Consider the following 19917-nt stretch of genomic DNA (forward strand, 5'->3'; position numbering starts at 1 on the left):
AAGAAATGGAAAAACTAAAAAATTTATTGATGTTAGTTGGTTTTAAAATTAATAAACAAAAGGCAAAGATGTTAACAAAGAATGGAAATGGAAAATGGAAGAATTTTTCTTGCTGGGATTAAGGGACAGTCAATTAGAAAAGAGCCATGGAAGTTTATTTTTAAATACAATTACTGCTGCAAGATTATTATACCAGCAAAAATGGAAAGACTTTGAAATACACACAAGGGAGGAATGGTTGGTGAAGATGACAGAACTAGCAGAGAGGGCAATGTAAACTTATTTGATTAAAAAAAAGATCAGCAAGTATATTTATCAGTGATGTGAAACACTTTGGACTTTTTTGTTGAAAAAAGAGAAAAATGAACTTGTGATTTATGGATTTGAAGATTAGAAAGGGTAGCTTATGAAAAAAAAGAAAACCTTAAAGAGAGTGGGTAAAATAAAAATGCATTTATAACTTCTGTCAAAAAGAACAGAAGCCATTTCTTTATAATTTTTTCATTTTTCTTTCTTCTTACTCATTTTTCTTTTTTATTTTCTTTGTCTCTTTTCTAATATCTGCATTGTTTTTATCTTGTTAAGAACCTCTTCAATAAAAGTAGATATATTTTTAAAAAGAGTACTTCTTTCTTTGATGACATTTTCTCCTATCTAGCATATTTTCTGTGTTCTACCTATCCTTTTTGGAACTGAGATTCATTATGCCAACAGCTCTCTTCAGTAACATCTTAGCACAATGCCCTGCTGTTTCTTTAGTTTTGAAGAACAGATTTGTAGAATTGACCAAGTGAACCATGTCTTTTGAATGACTAAATTGACAGATTTCCAATGAATTCCACAAAGCTTTGCTGTTTGCTATTCAGAAAGAACCCATATGAATAGTTCTGCTTCCATTGAGAAAGTTGTTGCTTTTGATTGCATTTTAGTTTGCTAAAGATCGAATTTCACAGGCATTTTAAATATTTGCCCTTGTTACATGATCACAAATGATTGAAGGCTGTTCATTAATAATCAGATACATGATTGTTTGTCTCAATGGCACAGATGTGAAAATTGCTGCATTCCTTGGCTCTGTTCAGAAGTTCATTTTCATCATAAGGGGAGAATGGGGCTAGGTTTCCTGCCCATCACTCACCATTATATACAGTTTTTACATTTATCTAGGATTTTATATTGCACGGAGAACACATACTCATGTGAGGACTCTACTTTTGAGAAGAGCTGCCCATCTATCTTCTCATTCCAGTTTGAGGAAGCCAGAAAGAAGGAATGCTAGTTTCTGTCTATCCCATCAGATCTGGCAAGATCCCTTCTGAAAACAGTGCCATCACATTGGACTTAGAAAAAGTGGCTTCCTGTCACTGTAGAACAGCTTCTCCCTGAGATTTGAATTGCCCTGTCTTGGTTGGCTTTCTAGAAGCCTTTAAAAATGTGGTTCTTCCTTCAGGCTGTAAAGTCAGAATGATAATGGAGTCCAGCATCTTTGTATTGCTTTTGTACATATGCTTATGTTTTTAATGCTTTGGTAGCGTAAATTAGCAGATTGATTGATTGATTGATTGAATGAATGATATCATAGCTAGAATGAAAAATCTAGAAAACTACTCGATGGCAGTGTAGACTTTCTGCATCTCTTCCGTGCTATCTAGTGGTCATCTGGATCTTTTCAGTTCAGGAAAGGGTAGGAAAAGGGTAAGATTGAATGAATTCCTTACCCTTGATGCTTTGTATACATAGTTACATGAGAGAGAAAAGGGCCCTTGTTTAAACTACTTTCATTTTTTTGGAGGCCATAAAGGGGCTTATTTTCCTTTTATGATGCTACAGAGATGGCGGTATACTTTTATAATCAAACTTTTCTTTTGATTACCATTTCCTGTTCTAACTTTGGTTTCCTTAAAATTTGGGAGCAATTGACTCTTTGTTTCAAAATTGTTAGGTTGCTTATGCATCAAAATTTTAATATACTTTCTCAAACTCTGGGGATAATTCGCTTAAACTTTCTTTTTCTCCGTGTCTTTTTAAAATATAAGCTCACTCATAGAAATAGGAAAGGATTTGGTGAATAATTAATTTTGTCATGGGAGATACAGTCATAGTGCAGATTTTCTTGAATTTGTAAACTTTTCCTTAGAATAATCAGGAACTAGCACGATTTGGGGAGGGGAGGGTAGAAGGCACAGAATGGTAACCATTGGATACTTTCAAGTAATACTTCAGGGGCATTCGCAGAGGAATGATGCCTTCTAGTGCTTCTGCCTATCAACAGCAATTTTGGACAGTGAGGCAAACCTCTTCCCACAAATCTTTTGAAGTGATCCAGTACCCTCTGACAAAAAGGTTCAATAACCTGTGTGCACAGTTGTAAAAGGAGCGGAACAGAGACAGACAATTATTTTTATAGAAAGAAAAAAATAAAGTGTAAGGAAAGAAAACAGAGTGAAAGAAGGGGAAAGTTGGACATAGTAAAAATTAAACATGAACCTAATCCTACTAATATAGTTAGTAGTAATTTAGTTTGAGTAAAACTAAAAAGGATGTCAAGACTGCCAAACATGAAACTCTGAAATTTGGAAGTAGAATGGAGTATTCGGTGTGTTCAAGCTTCAAGCAAATGACTCCAAGTTCATCCTTTCACCTTTGACATTTCTTAGCTCCTAGGAGGACCTCATGGCATTAGTTACTACCTGTGGCTGCATTTTCTTGACAGCAATTGGAGTTGCATTGGTCTCGGAGTATAGACACCTCCCTTTCCAGCATCTCAATCCTGCTCAGCAGCTCCTGTATGTCCCGGGAGGAGGCGGCACACTTGCAAGTCTGTTTGGGGAGGTTTATCTTGTGGGTGAAGGTGACCTGGCTCTCACTGTCTGAGGTCTGCTCGGTGTATTCCGTCATCCGGTCATCTTCCGAACTCACCTCTGGGTCAGATGAAGCCTCTAGGGATGAGGAGCAGAGGCTGTCCAGAGGCACATTAATGTTGTATATATGGCTGAAGACCATGGGTTGCTCTTTGATAGGGGATGTGTAGTTGGCAAAGCTGCCTTCTTCGTCAGTCACCTGTTTTTTAACTCTCTCTGTCATCACTTCCAGGTGGCATTCAAAGGGTCTGAAGATGGATGCCAACAGCATTACGTTCAGGCTAACCAGAACATTTCTTAGGATCACATTTTCACCATCCGCCCTCATTTTCTTGAGAAGGACAGGGAACGTCTACACCAGCCTTGGGAAACAATGTTTTAGGAAGACCTGCAATGAAGCACAGCAACATATTGTTAGAAGTAGCTCCTAAGAAAATCTAATGACAAGGATCAAGACAGTGTTTCTATGCATGGGAGTAACATTGCATAGGATAAAGTAGAAAGGTACAAGTTAGCCTGCAACAGGGATCCATTTGTAATCCATACCAATCAAAATATTTTTCTAATCCGTAGTAAAACAAAAGGTGACTGAACTCTTGCAGCCATTACTATTTGTGATTTTTTCCATTTGCAAAGTGCTTCATAATCTTAAAACTGTGCAGACCCTTCCCATCTGGTACACCAGAAAGCCGCTCTGCCTTTATACAGAGTCAGGCTCTAGGCTGCTGGTGCTGAGTAGCTTTCTTGTCCTGCCTTTCTTCAGTCAGGACAAGCAGCAGCTGGATCTGAGACCATCTGAGGAAAAGGAGCCTGAGCTGTGCCAGATTCTCTCAGCCATTGCTCTAGTGCAGGGGTCTGCAAACTTGGCTCTTTTAAGACTTGTGGACTTCAACTCCCAGAGTTCCTCAGCCAGTAAAGCTGAAGTCCACAAATCTTAAAAGAGCCAAGTTTGCAGACCACTGCTCTAGTGCAATCTCTCAGTCCCTATTGCATGCTGAAATACTTATTCCCCTTCCCCGCCCCCAATGCAAGTTCTTCCATTTCGCCCTTACTTTAGTCTCTTCCAAACTTTTGTGAGCACTCAGTTTTAGCTATCAACTGGCCCAGCAACCTGTTGCTTGTTTCTCAGTCTTAAAAATTAAAAATTAATTGCTCAAAATAATTACTGCAATAATTATAATTGTTAAGTGCCGTGACAATCTGGAGAAGCATCTGGAGTGGCAATATTAATTGGCTGAGGACTGTTTTCTACATTGCTATGTAATGCCATTGGAAAGAACCCATTGATTTATGCTTTTTGGATCTGAGCAGCTTCTTTAGCTATCTTGGAAAGATGTTCACACTTTTTCAGCTTGGCTGATTGGTTCTAATGAGATGGGTACAGTCCACATCAGAAGGAGGAATACTTCCTTACCTCTCTAAAACATTTATTCTGTGCATATTGATTGGCATTGGGGAAAAAAGAATGAAGTATTAAAATACCGATAGTGATTATTTCAAGCATGCCTTCATCTCAGTCCATGTAATGTTCTCCAGAAATGCAGAGCTAGTTTCAGGCTGCTGCATTAAATATAATTAAAAGACCCTGCACAATATTTGGTGTATTTACGTTTCTGCTTAAGACACACAAATACAGCTTATTACAAGGCATTTCACCTCCCACTTGCACACAGAATGATTTTATAAAGTGTCTTTATCTACAACAGGGCAACTTTCCATTTCAGTATTGATTTGCAGCCTCTGGGTGTTAAATCCAAATTCCAAGGGCCAAATTCATCCTGCAAGGAAAGCTATTTTCTTCAAAGTAGTTAGGCCAAATCTATACTTTTGTTCAGCAGGGTTTTTCCTTTGTTGTTGTTGATTGAGGATAGGTAGATGGGGGCTGGGAAAGCGATGCATTGATCAACATTTCACTCTAATGCTTTAAAGAATTGTGGCAGAGCCTCTGCAGGCAAAGTTGTGATTCCATGCCAAAAGAGCCTCATTATTCCAAGCACAGCATTGGGATCAGGGGACTGCCTCATGCTTTCCTGCCGCTGGAAAAATTGTCTTGCATTTAATTTTTCACTGGACACCTGTACAATTTAAATGTTAACTTGCTTGTCGGTTTATTTATTTTTATTTATATATTTATTTATCCATTCATTCATCAAATTTACATGGTTGCCTATCTCTCAAAGACTCTGGGTGGTATAGAATAAAACTATAAAACAATTAATAAATTTATTAAAAAAATAAAAATACACAAAGGCAAAAGAGAGGACAGCAGATGTTAAGAACAATGGAGCCACTTCAGTACTTTGCTCTTTCCTTGAGGGTCCCAGGCCGGATGGCATAACCAGGGTTTGAGGGATTTCCAAAAAATCAAGAGGAATGAAGACAGCCTCATTTTGGGAGAGGGGGAAAAGATCTTTTATAAGGTGAGTGACACAGCAAAGAAGGCCTGCCTCCTGGGACTCATCAAATGTGAAGTCCCTAGCAGATGGTATCTGCAATGTGCCTTCTCTGCCAGATCTAATGAGACCGGCTGATGTAATCAGGAAGAGGCAGTCCCTCAGATACTCCAGCTGCAGGAGAGCTTTAAAAATCAAACCCAGCACCCTGAATTGGATCCAGATGCAGGCTGGCAACTAATGCAACTTGTGTGCTGTTCTATAATTACACACAATTGCCCATACCACTGTATTTTGCACCAGTTGAAGCTTCTGGATACTCTTTAAGGGCAGCCCAATATAGACCGCATTACAGTAGTCCACTTGGAAGGTAACTAGGATACAAGTGACTCTGAGCAGAAATCCAGAAATAGATGTAATTGGCACACAATACAAACCTGTATTAATTACTCTTGAATTTTTTTTCCTTTTTGTTTGAAAATTAAAAATTCAGAGTATTTTTGTCATCTCCCCAATCTATTCTTGTCTTGACCCCAGCCTTTGTGGAACAATCCAGAGCCACCTTTAAATTTCTCCACCTATCCTTGTTTTTATTTACTTATAGCCCATTTATTTTTTAATGATAACATAACCCTACAAAGGAAGAGCTGACGTTAAATTGTCCACCAGCAATAAACAATGGATAGGAGATTAAACAAATATTTCAGTCTCCCCATTATGATACACTGAGTGAGAGAGAATAGCATGTAAATTAAATTTTTCTTTTATACTTATGGGTTTTTTGTATTACTCATGTGGCAGTATGTTGTAAGACGCTTCTACAAAACTGAAATAAGAATAATTCAGATAGCATACATCCAGGTTTAGCCAGTGCTTGCTATTCATTCTTTCCTCCATGAATTCAGTAATGGATACTTAGTCTCATATTTTCATTATGTCTCTTTCCATTTCCCAGCTGAAAATAGGAACTCTTACTCCAAGCCCCATTTTAAAGTTCACAGTCTAAGTCCTATCTTTTATATATGTCTTTTCTGTCTACCACTGCTATAGCCATTTATTTACTACTGACTGCCCTGTGCTTATGTAAAAATAGGCATTCGTTCTTCTTTAATATTGGAGAAGTGGTGGTAGAGAGCAACTTTATTATCCTAATATAGGTTTTATCAATGATAGAAAATATAACTCATTAGTTTTAAGAATGGGAAATAGCTGGTTATGTATTTTACATAGTAGTTTCCACTGGAAAGGAACATTTATTTACATAAATTGACATGGCTATTTAAAAGCAAGAAACCAAACGTGGCCTACAAAAATCTGAACCACCACCAGATGGCAGCAAAGGTGTAGATTTTTCTGATTTACATAGGCTACTCAGATTTGTCCCAGATCTGATAGCTTCAGGATTTAACTTCATATGGTGCTACTTCAACACAAAGCTGTCCTGCTAAGACATATCTTCCTGATGTTGCTTTTGCCTTATCCCCAATGCATTGCAGAGAGGGCAACCTTAATTTATCTTCAACTATTTCAGCTTAAAAGTAGAATTTTCCCCTGTTCTCCCTCACAAGCTTAATATATGAGCCTATGATAGCTCATCAAGAGGATTGTCAATTTTTTTTTGTTTTTTTGTTTACATTTATACCCCGCCCTTCTCCGAAGACTCAGGGCGGCTTACAATGTATAAGGCAATAGTCTCATTCTATTTGTATATTTTTTACAAAGTCAACTTATTGCCCCCCCAACAATCTGGGTCCTCATTTTACCTACCTTATAAAGGGTGGAAGGCTGAGTCAACCTTGGGCCGGGCTCGAACCTGCAGTAATTGCAGGCTTTGTGTTCTAATAACAGGCTTCTCTATTGCCTGAGCTATCCCGGCCCTTTTAATTTATTTATTAATCAAATTTATTAGCAGCCCATCCCAACTAAGGCAACTCTGGGTGGCACAAAATAAAACAAAACAAGCTTCAAACCGAGGCTGAGATGTCTTATTGGCTATTTTAGGATGTTATAGGAATTGGCCCCTTCTCTGTTTCCTGACCAATCTTCTCCAAGATCATTTGATTTGATTTTGGCAACAAGAGGATCCAGTTCTTTCAAACTGACCTTGTCCCTGCATTTGCCAGCTCTCTTAACTATTAAGCATTATCCACAGAAATCCATCCTAAACCAGGGGTGAAATCCAGCAGGTTCTAACAGGTTCTGGAGAACTGGCAGTGGAAATTTTGAGCAGTTTGGAGAACTGGCAAATACCACCTCTGGCTGGTCCCAGAGTGGGGTGGGAATGGAGATTTTGCAATATCCTTCCCCTAGGAGTGGGGAGGAAATGGGGATTTTGCAGTATCCTTCCCCTGTCATGCCCACCAAGTCACGCCATGCCCACCAAGCCACGCCCACAGAACCGGTAGTAAAAAAAATTGGATTTTACCACTATCCTGAACCCATGCTCATCCAACCTCCTATTTCTTAGAAGAGTAACAAAAAGATTGGGAAGGAAGTGATTATTTTCCCCATTGGCGCCTTATAAGGTTGGTGTGTTACCACCATTAGAAACTTATTATTGTTCTTTTCAGATAGACAGCTGAAACATGAGCAAATTCAGAAATGCATTTTCAGAATCACCTCTGAAAACTAGTAGAACAAAAAGTATTCCCATTACTTTCTGTGAAAATGTGTGTACTAATACTGTAGATCTACAGCACATGGAAAGGATAGGGATCCACTCTCTTTGGCCAAAAGATGTCCTGTTTTGGTTTGAAGCTCAAAATTGACACATCATGGGTCAATTTTGTTATATCAATTAAATCAGATGGGAATCTTTAACTTACTCTATTTCCGATAGAAAATCTTCCATGAATGTATACATTGGTTCATATGTATATATAAGTATATAATAAATATAAATAAATAACTATGATAGATGATAGATAGATAGATAGATAGATAGATAGATAGATAGATAGATAGATAGATAGATAGACAGACAGACAGACAGACAGACAGACAGACAGACAGACAGACAGAGGGGATGGAGAGAGAGTCAGCAGTCAACACACCGGTTGGAGAAAAATGTGGGATAGACCACAAAGGGTGAGTTTTCCCTTTCTAAAAATTAACACATCCTCATGAGGAAAGTTCACAGAGCTGAGCAGCAAAATAGATGCTGGTCATGGACTCTATAATTGTTACTGCAATCACATTTTATTCTGCTGCAGCTTTTCTTTTGTTTCTATCTGTGATGGCTTTCCCCCCCTGAATACGGTAGTCAAAGTCATAGCTCTTGCTTTAGCTTAAACCCATTACCATTTTTTTCTCATTCCCAGTTGATCCAACTCTCTCGTCTCTTCTGTTTCCACTTGCTTGGCTCATTTCAATTACACATGCTAAATTATTACTTTGTTCTTAAAGAACTTTATTCCTATATTGTTCTACTTTTCACTGTGTATTTCATAGATGCTTTTAAAAAATTACTGTGTTCTTATAAACACGTAGTGTAACTCCATCCCATATGGCTTTCCTGATAAGAGTCTTTCTCTATGTTAGACATATTGATCAATTTTACACAACCTTGCCCCTGGGTTTATGGACTCTCTCAAGGGGATTTAAAAAAAATGTTAACAGCAGAGCTCCAGTTTTTCCAGGGAATGCTTCAGATTTATGAAAAAGTTAAGATGAACTTCTCTGCAATTAAGACATGGCCAGTTGGGTGACTTTCTGATATAGCCTCAAAGATGTTCTGGAGAACTTTAATCATTTATTTTATAAGACAATACAGGTCAAAACTAGCAAAGTATATGTGGCATGAGTATGGGAAAAAAAATCAGCATTCCTGCAACTGAAACAGTCTTTTTATGATATTATGTTACAGCCAAGCATTAAATTGCAGACCCAGCAGCTAGTTTAGTACAAATCTGACATGGAAGTGAATTGGTGTGATTGCCAAAATTAACTCTGCCATAGCATGAAGTGCAGCAATGAACAAAGTCAATTAGTATCCTTCATTCTCAACTGAAGAATTTGCATCCCTCAATCAAAAAGTAATGATTAACTAATTAATCTTTATCTTGGCAAATTGGTTATTGACGATGCTTCCTTTTTTAAAAACTGTGCACTAGGAATGGTATAAAAGGTTATGCACGATGTCCAATGTATTCGAAAAAACTAACTACAAAAACAAACAAACAACTATTATGGTTTTACCATGTCTTGGTTTTTTTATTTCTTCCCAAAGCAATTATATGCAAATATATATCTCATATATACACACACACACACACACACACACACACACACACACGTATGTATATAAAATGTATCTCATATATATGTATGTATGTATATGCATATATACATATTAAGTGTTTTTCTGTTGAAGCACCTGGTCTGCCCCAAAGTGGGAGGGAGCATACTGCTTCCCTTTCGCTTTTCAGCTCCAATCCAGAAGCCCTCAAGCAGTCGCATTTACAATAAACTATTTTATACCAAATATATATTGCCTATATTTCTTTATCAGCAATATATATATTTGGTATATACAGTGGTGGGATTCTGCCAGTTCTAGGCAGTTCAGCCGAACCGTTTGTTAAATTGCCGGTTCGCCCCTCCCCTTGCCCCTCCCCTCCCCACCATTACTTACCAGTGTCAGGTAAGTGGGCAGCGGATCCATGCACCTCCCTGCCCACCCGACACCAGTAAGTAATGGTGGGGAGGGGAGGGGCAAGGGGTGGGGCAAACCGGCAATTTAACAAACAGTTCGACTTGGGAGCGCACTCGATCCAAGTGCCCCGCGGCCGCCGACAGAAGCCTGTTTGCATCCAAGCGTCTCTCTAGCCAGCGATTAAAGCACCTCGCTGGCCACATGGCCCGTCCTTTGCTCCTCCTCCTCCTCCTCTTCTGCACCGATCGCGAGAAGAATTACCGGGCTCACATGATCCTTACTTGACTAGGGGGCATTACCGGTTTCCGGAAACATGTCACGGGGAGCGGGCCTGGCTCCTCCTGCATCTTGCCCATTCTGAACTTCGTTTCAAAACCAAAACCAACCAAGCCAACCGCACCGGGGGGGGGGGCGAGGGAGTCGCCGGGGGCCTGCAGGGGGAAGGGGCCGGTGAGTGATTTCCCCCCCACCGGGATTGTTGGGGAGGGGAGGGGGGATTTGGGAATGAGAGGCGGAGGGCGGGGCCTGGGAGTCTGCGGAGAGGGGCCTTTAAACCGGGAGGTGTTTCTATGGGGACGAGGGGCACTGGCTGTGGGGCTTCTGTGAGGGGGGAAGAAGCCCTTCCCATGCGTTTACTTTGCCGTCACTTCAAAGGTGCTCAGCCTCCCTTGCGCGGCTGGTGGCCTGCTAATCCTCCATCCCCGGTCCGCCTGCATCCAAGCCTCTCTCTAGCCAGCAATTAAAGCGCGGCCAGCGAGGAGCTTGGATCGGGTGGCCAGCGAAGCGTGTGTCAATCACCTCGGCCTGCTGCCCACCCAGCAGGACTGTCCTGCGGCTGCCTCCCATCCACGCAGTGCCAGCCTACCCTGCCCCATCTGGAGAAAGAGTGATGGAGAGAAAGAGGGGGGCAGAAAATGATGAAGGAGAGAAAGAGAGATGAAGGATAGAAGGGGGAGAAAGTTGAAGAAGAGAAAAGGGGGGAGAAAGATGGAGAGAAAGAGAGGGAGGGAGAAGGAGAGATTAAAGAGAGAAAGATGGAGAGAAGGGGGGAAGAAAGATGGAGAGAAAGGGGAGAAAGAGAAGGAGGGAGAAGGAGAGATTAAGGAGAGAAAGATGGAGAGAAAGATGAAGGAGAGAAAGAAATGAAGGATAGAAGGGGAGAAAGATGAAGAAGAGAAAAGGGAGAAAGATGGAGAGAAAGGGAAGGAGGGAGAAAGAGAGATTAAGGAGAGAAAGAGAGAAAGGGGGAGAAAGAGATGGAGAGAAAGAGGGAGGGAGAATGGATTTGTTCTGGTAATTGGTTTAACAAGCATGGCACTGAAAAAGTGACTTATGACCGTTTTTCACACTTACGAACATTGCAGCAATCATTGTCATTAGGGCAAAGAAGCTATGTTACATGACCACCTGGCCACGCCCACCCGGTCACATGAAGCACTGCAGTTGTGACATGAGTGACATTGTTATTAAAAGTGCAAGGACAGGTCAAAAATAACTTTTTCAGCCCTCTGAGTAGTCCCTTGCAGATAGGGACTACCCAGAGGGCTGAAAAAAGTGATTTCTGACAGGTTCTTGCACTTTTGACCAGTCCTCACACTTATGACTGGTCATCATTTATGCTTGTTTGCAGCATTTTGTGCATAGGGACTACTCAGAGGGCTGAAAAAGTTATTTTTGACCTGTCCTCACACTTTTGACCGGTCCGCACACCTACGACTGTCCTCACATTTTACATTTACATTTTGCGCCCTATCTTGTAACCGTGGTGAAGAGAAGCAATTGTGAAATGCTGGTTGCTAAAAATGCTGCAATGGGCATTAATGTTAGGATGGTCATAAGTGCGAGGACTGGTCAGAAATGACATTTTAGCCCTCTGAGAAGTTTCTATGCCCATAGCCACGCCCACCCAGTCACATGACCAGCCAGCCACGCCCACCCGGTCACATGACCAGCTAGCCACACTCCAAAATAAGCCACGCCCACAGAACCGGTTGCTAAAACATTTGAATCCCACCACTGGGTACATATACATATACGTACATACATACATACATACATAAATATCTGTAAAATTCTGTGAGACTAACATAAATCAGATTTAGATCAGTCTTCAGATCCCAGCATTTTTAAACTGCAAGAAACCTTGGTAAGGGGAGGGGGTCAAAGGTTGGAATGTAAGCCGTCAAAGGTCAAGTGGTTATGAGAGAGGCAGCAGCTAAATTGGTGGAATCACAAGTTCTCCACTTTCACCTACAAAGCAAGGCAAGAACGATCAAAGCCAGACTGTAACTTCCAAAGGAATATGTAACTAAGCCGGCTGTATGGATTGAGCTATTTCTACATGGCCATGTGGATTTCACATTTGTCTGTGCTGTCCTATTTGCATGTTACTGTGCACTAAAAATTGGGCCAGAAAGATTTATAGTTGAAATATTTATTTCCACATATGACAAATGGATTTTCACTACATCTAGGTGTTACTAAACATATTTTAAACCGAGCTTTAAATACATGTTAATATATCTTTGGAACTGAGAAATTGGGAAAGTCTAAGGATGGAAAAGTCCAAAGTTTTTAATTTGGTATTGGACTGGGAAAGGAGGAAAATTCATCAGTCATTCCTGAACAGAAGTGAAAGAATGTACTTTTTTTTTAATTGCCTGCACATTTGTTGAAAGGGTATTTCTCTCTACCCCAGCCCTGCTTCCTCCTAGTTCAGCTCTGGTGCTGCAGCTAAACTAGTCAGAAAAACAATACAATGAAGACACCTTGAATAGTAAAACTGAATTCTGATTATCTTATGCAACTTTTTGTAATGTAATGTAAAAATCAGATTTCTGCCTGCTATTTCATACATGCTTCAGGGTAGACACATGACTAGGGTAACACAGTCAGTGCTGTTGTCTCATCTAGATTTAATCCCAGAGATTAATCAATTCTATGCTATAGACAATATATCTGATACTCGGCTAGTAACATGATCAAAGGTGGCCTGAGAACCACTCCAACTTATATGAAGCAGAGGAGCAGAGCAGGCTGGGAGATATTAAAGGCTACATCCTCCCCATGCCCTTTGAGAATGGAGAAAAAACTTTGTTCCCATGAAGGAAGGACAAGATAATAGATTTTCCAGACCCTGCATATCTTACCAGAATGAATGGGGACCAATGTAGGAATATATAGTACAGCAGTGACAAATGTAAAATTGCTTTATATAATTCATACCTGTTTTCTGTATTGTGTTTTTTTTTTAATTCCCCAAAGGGAATGAAGAATCTTCTTCTCCTACAACCAGTTGTTTAACTACCTTTTTCCTTTTTGCAAAATCATGGCATGCCTAAAAACATGCTCAGCATTTATAGCTTTAATTTTTCTTAAAGTTACAGTTGCCGTTCGCCTTCCTCCTTAATCAATGAATAATACCCGCTCCCTGAAATCAAATCAGTGGATGTCATCTCCACCTTTGTTCTATGAGAGAAAGAAGAGCACAGATTTAAGTTCAGTGACAACCTTATAAAATCTTCAGTTAAGGGGGTGAAAATGAGAGATATTCTAAGATGGAACACTATAATTCTGATGAAATGAGTTGTCCTAAGGGTTGTGAACATGGAAGTGGTTCAGAAGATGTTTATTTCATTAATTAGTTAGCATCATTTGTATGCTCATTATTCATAACTACTCTAGATTACAGCTGTTAAAATTGCTACAAAAACATTATACTACCATATTTTCAATGCTGCCCCTTCCCCCTCTCCCCCCTGCTCTGGTGCCTATTGTTACTTTCCAAAGACTTTTTGAGAAAGTATAGTCTTAATACTTTTCAGAATGCTATCAGGGACCACCCTAGCCTTGGGAGAAGATTTCTGGATTTCTTGAATCCTGCCCTCTTAATATGACATGGCAGTCAACCTATAGTAGGCCTTTTTGGGCCACTTATCACCAAATCATAAGTGGCTTGGTTTCTTCTTCTCCTGTAACAATCCATGTGAAAAAGTGAGCATCTTAAACATGGGTAGGCATTTTGATTCTCTCTCATTCTCTCCAAGCAATATAGTCAAGAGCAAGGCTGTAGGATATAGAATAGAATAGAATAGAATTTTTATTGGCCAAATGTGATTGGACACACAAGGAATTTGTCTTGGTACATATTTGGAGAAAACTGGATTGCCTAGCCCCTATCTGGACAGTACTATCTGGACAATAATCAACCTATCTGGGATCCTCCTTTCAGCACACCCTACAATCTGTTAAAAAAAAAAATCGGTTACATTGCATGCTACCCCAAAACATCAATTTCCTGCACAGTTTGCAGTACTTGGTACAAAATTTCTACTTGTCTTTTTCTTATGCATCACTTCCTATTTTCTGTTTCCTCCCCATCCTTCCCACAAATTGACAAATAAATGAAAGAAAATGGAAGAGTCATTGATTCTATTCAGCTGAGGTGGGGTCTGGCCGAGACAATGTGAGTTGCCTAAATCACCCAGTCGGCTTTCATGGCTAACACAGGACTAGAACTTACACTCTCCTGATTTCTAGCCTGATCCCTTTACCATTAAATCAAATTTCCATTCTTCTCTGGTAAAAATTAATCCTTTATACCTAAAAAATATTGTAGAATAGGCTAGGAAGCCTCCACACTAAGTCTTCTCAAATTCTCAGACTAGCTATTCTCATGGTTGCTTGAAAGAAACCCCACTGGTTTCAGGTTGCCTTCTGGCCTCATACAATATCTCAGGTGGTTCTACAACTAAGGCTTATTAGTAGTTTCTGTTTTCAAGATTGCTATAACCTTATGGCTGCCATTTTTATATCAATTTGTTAGGTATAAGATAGCAACTCTGGTTCTGAGCAAGCTGAGTGGAGAAAGAGCCAGCACTTCAAAGCCAAATTTGTGCATTGTTGGGGATGATAGATGTATGAATATGAAATTCCCCTTGTGCTTCTCTCTGTGGAACTGACTCAATAAAGAACACAAGAGTCACTTTTTCATGGAAAGTGATCAGAGGTTGACCAACTGATGAAAAAAGAGAGCAAAAGTCTGTGCAGCACACAGGGGAAGATGGATGGATAAAAGGCAGAGGCAAGAGCAGCAGAGAGGAGAGACTAACAATATAAAGGTACAGAGATAATTCAATAAGAAGGAAGGATGAATGGGCTCCTACAAAAGCAAGGGAAGAAAGATAGAACAAATACTGACTGTCTACACATTTGTTAACACTTATAAATTAGAGAAGATAAAAGAACTTGATGAAAAGATATTTGGGGAAGCTACATCACAGATCCTACCCATCTTATCAATATAATTATCATGGTAACCTTCAGCAGCCAAGGTAATGATGCCCTGTGATAATTTATAAGCACTAGATAATGGACTTTTCCTACTGCTCCATTTTGATACAGTGCTAATGAGGTGAATTGGGGGGCTTTCTGCAGGTAGAGGAATCATGCAATCTGGCTATCTTCAGCACTTTCCCCCCCTACTAAATCTTTGCTGTCAGTCACTTGATGCTGACTGCTGTGTAATTTTGTAGTTTGCTTTCCATTTTCTCCTCACAAGAAAGACTTCTCCATATTTTTCCATATTTCTTCATCATCTTCTCCACAAAGATTGCCAATGGAACTATTTTGCTTGAATCTTACACCAACCTGCAAATGTCAATGCATGTTTGTATTGCTGCAGGAAACAACCATCAGGAAAGTGGGTTTGGAGGGTAGGCAGAGCAATATTACTCCACTCTGGCCATCAATGATTTGAGACCTGCATTTGTGTCTGTCATAGTTTTAAACCTTCCACTGGGCAGCAACCATGACTTAGCTTCACCGATAAAGGAGAATATCTGTAGCTCAGGGTTGAAATGAGGTATCTTTGATGCTCTCTGAGCTTGCTTGTTTTCTTGCAGACATTACCTAGTTACCTAGTTTGTTATCCAAACTAGGTAACATCATCATTGCTCAGCACCCCTCACTTAGCTTCACCTCACCCATATATCCAAGATTAGGTTAATGTCACACCTTCTACAGTAGGCAGAGCTATTAAGTCATTCCACTAATTAATTGTTCTGTCAGGAAATATCTCTTTAATTCAAGGTTGTTTCTCTCTTTCATTAATTTCCATCCATTGTTTCTTGTCTTGCTTTCAGGTGCTTTAGAACATTGATTGACCCCCCCCCTCTTCTTTGTGGCAGCCCCTTAGATATTGGAACACTGCTATCATGTCACATCTAGTCCTTCATGTCATCTCTTTTCATTAAACTAGACATATCCAATTCCTGCAACTGTTCTTCATAAATTTTAGCTTCCAGTCCCCTAATCATCTTTGTTGCTCTTTTCTGCACTCTTTCTAGAGTCTCTTTTTTATATTGTGGCAACCAAAACTGGATGCAATATTCCAAGTGTGATCTTATTAAGGCATTGTAAAATGGTACTAGCACTTCACGTGATCGTGATTCTATCCCTCTGTTAAGGCAGCCTAGGACTGTGTGGATTTTTTTGGCAGCTGCAGCATACTGCTGGCTCACATTTAAGTGATTGTACACTAGGATTCCAAGATCCCTCTCGCAGTAACTAATACTGAGCCAGTTACCACATATACTGTACCTATGCATTTGGTTTTTCTCTTGATAGCTATTTCACAACCATGAAGTTTTTTCTCTTTGGGGGTTTTCTGAAGCCCAAAGTGAAGATTTCTGGAAAGATAGCTCCTACCTTTATGTAGATGATCTATGAAAGGAGAACGACTTTCCTGTCATTATTCCTTCACAGAATAAAATTACTTCGGCCAATTCTGATATTGTAAGATGACTGGAATCCATTTATTAGTGCAAATAGATATGATTGACATTCCAATAATATAGAATTGGCAGCATTTTTGTGGCTGTAGCTGCTACTTTTCCACTTAAAAAAACTTTCTTGGTCCACTGTTTTATCACTTCTCCAGTTCCTTGAGATAAAAGCAGTACAAAAATATAATTCAAAAAGAGGGCTGTGAAAATATTTACAGATCCCTCACATCCTGGACATAAACTGTTTCAACTCCTACCCTCAAAACAACGCTATAGAGCACTGCATACCAGAACAACTAGACACGAACAGTTTTTTCCCGAACGCCATCACTCTGCTAAACAAATAATTCCCTCAACACTGTCAAAGTATTTACTAAATCTGCACTACTATTAATCTTCTCATCGTTCCCATCACCCATCTCCTTCCACTTATGACTGTAACTTTGTTGCTTGTATCCTTACGATTTATACTGATATTTATTGTTTCCTGATTGCTTATTTGTAGCCTATGACTATCATTAAGTGTTGTACTTTATGATTCTTGATGAAGGTATCTTTTCTTTTATGTACACTGAGAGCATATTCACCAAGACAAATTCCTTGTGTGTCCAATCACATTTGGCCAATAAAAATTCTATTCTATTCTATTCTATTCTATTCTATTCTATTCTATTCTATTCTATTCTATTCTATTCTATTCTATTCTAGCAAAACCTCATTGAATACAACGTTCAATTATATTTATTTTAAACATAATCATTTTCACCTCACCATCAGAATCCCAGTTCGAAGGGTTCTGGGCAATAGCCAGGGATGACACACTACCAAAAAAAGGCAGCACTTCTTATGTTTTTACTGGCATGCTTTTGGGTGCATGCATGGATAGATGGGTGTATGGTTTTAGGAGTTCATTAAGGAATTAAAGCTCAGTAGAGGAATAGGGATTGCAGTCCCATTTGAAAAAGATAAAAATGCAGAATGAACTGGCTAGCTCTCATAATTTGAACAGACAAGGAGCTTGAAGAATGTGGTTCAGGTTTCAGGGTTCAGAGGGATTTGTTATTACCTGCCGCAGGTACATGTAATTTCTCCTAATTAGACCCATCAATCAATTTTGCTTCCAAAAGAAAAATGAACTTGGAGGTCTTGCACAACCTTTGTTGAAACATAAAAGAAAAACACCAGATCTTTTTTCATTAATTTCCTTTTTAAGTTCTGTTATTTTACTGTAATAAACAAAGGCAGACCTGGATATAAGACTTGAATCTGTTCAAGGATATACAGTAGTTAATTAACATGGGTGTATTGATAATTGAAAAAAAGGATTCTAGCAAGTTAATAATTTGTTCTCTCTCTCTCTCTCTCTCTCTCTCTCTCTCTCTCTCTCTCTCTCTCTCTCTCTCTCTCTCCCTCCCTCCCTCCCTCCCTCCCTCCCTCCTGCCTTCTAAAAGACACATATACAGGTTAGGGCTCTGGTGTACAGGTTTCTCTTTCTTTCTGACCCACCAAAAAACCTAACAGATAGTAAGAGATACTGAGTGATTTTCTTTCTGTCAGTAATACACTATTTTTCTTCTCTTAATCATATGCCTCTTTATTTTTATTGGAATGTGTTGTACATGGGGCTGCGCTTGAAGAATATGCAAAAGCAGTGCACGGGCAAGTTATATGTGCCCCTAAAATTGTTACAACCCTGCTCTGTGAGCTGCATTGGTTGCCAGTGTGCTTCCAGGTCCAATTCAAGATACTGGTTTTGAACTTTAAAACCTTATAAGGCATGGGGCTGGGTTGTCTGAGGGACCACCTCTCCCTGATTATGTCTGTTCATCTCACTAAATCTGGCACAGAAGGCATGCTTTGGATCCCTTCTATTATAGAGTTACACTTGATGGGTCCCAGGAGGTGGATCTTCTCTACTGTGGCATCTACCTTATGGAACATGCTCCCCCTGAAAGTGAGGTGGCTCCACCCCTTTTAACATTGAAGAAATCTCTCAAGACCTGGCTATGCTGTCAAGCTTGGGGATCCCAGGGGAACTTACTTAGTCATCATCATCATCCTCTCTGCTTCTATGTTTTTATATAGGTTTTAATTAACACTGTTTTTGTATATTTATTGTTTTCTTTTTAATTTACTATTCTAGGCCACCCAAAGTCACACTTTTGGGAGATGAATGGCCATCTAAATATGATAGATAGACAGACAGACAGATAGATAGATAATGCTCCTGCATTTAGTTTTATTTTAATAAATCTCAGATATCAACCTGGGGATCAATCCTATCTATAGAACCAGGTGTTCAAATCAGATGGAATTTCTTCTGCAAAGGTGTTAAGAAAACATTACAGTATTAAAAGTATAAAAAATGGTACATTTGCAGGCAATGAAATACTGGAAATTTATATGGCTGCTTCTTCTTCAGTGTTTTTCTTTCCCATAAAAAATGAACCTGTTCCATTTGGGGCTTGAGTCATATATTAAAATATTTCTCCCCTCTTCCAAAATAGATTAGTGAATGTCAGATAAGAACAAGAAAAAATGTCCTCTTTTGCTCTTCATTGAATCCAATTTAGGAATTAGAAGTTTTCAGGTTGACATTTGAGCATAAACAGAAAATCATGTGAAACTTTCTGCTCAACGCAAGATGCTCAAGAGGAAATGTGTGTAAGACAAGATGCTGTTGGCCCATATGGGGAAAAAAAAAGAATAGGCAGGAATGCTTTTATTAGTCTCTTTTCAGGTTGTGTCAGTTTTGTGTTAATGAGTTGATTCTATTATGCTTCTGCATTAATGTGGATTTTTAATGTCCTGTTTAGAAAGTATGATGATAAACTCCAAATAACATTTTCTACATAAACTTTGTGTTGCACAAGATTTTCTGGGAAATATGTTAAAATACATTTTAAAATATGGAATCGACAACAAAGAATATGCAAATAAAACTCTGTACAACTTGAAGTTTATGCAGAGGAAATTACTGGGAGAGGTTCATTGCATTTTGAAAAAAATACCCCAGAATTGCAAAGGGAGAGAAGGGAGAGAATGTTGAGAAAGAAGTTCATTTAACTTTTCAATTGTTGTAGACAAATTCAGGCCCTGAAAAAGGTTTACTTAGCATAGAAGGTCTCTTTTTCAGGGGTTTCTAATTGCTTTTCTAAGAAGACAGCTGAATCTTGATGATGGTTATACAACTGAAGGGAGAAAGTCAGGAAAGCTTTCAAAAA

The 19917-nt window shown here is 39.3% G+C and overlaps 1 protein-coding gene across 1 annotated transcript in view; it reads right to left on the minus strand.

Moving 5' to 3' along the window:
• The window catches only part of TNR (tenascin R), a 207845-nt gene that overhangs the window by 101505 nt on the left and 86423 nt on the right, over window positions 1-19917 (minus strand). The window contains exon 2 of the mRNA XM_058178365.1: window positions 2691-3249. Within this exon, the coding sequence (XP_058034348.1) occupies window positions 2691-3189 (499 nt within the window). The 5' untranslated portion in view covers window positions 3190-3249. The remainder of the gene's footprint in view (window positions 1-2690; window positions 3250-19917) is intronic.

This window comes from Ahaetulla prasina, chromosome 3 (genome assembly GCF_028640845.1).
Source record: "Ahaetulla prasina isolate Xishuangbanna chromosome 3, ASM2864084v1, whole genome shotgun sequence".
Lineage (NCBI taxonomy): Eukaryota > Metazoa > Chordata > Lepidosauria > Squamata > Colubridae > Ahaetulla > Ahaetulla prasina.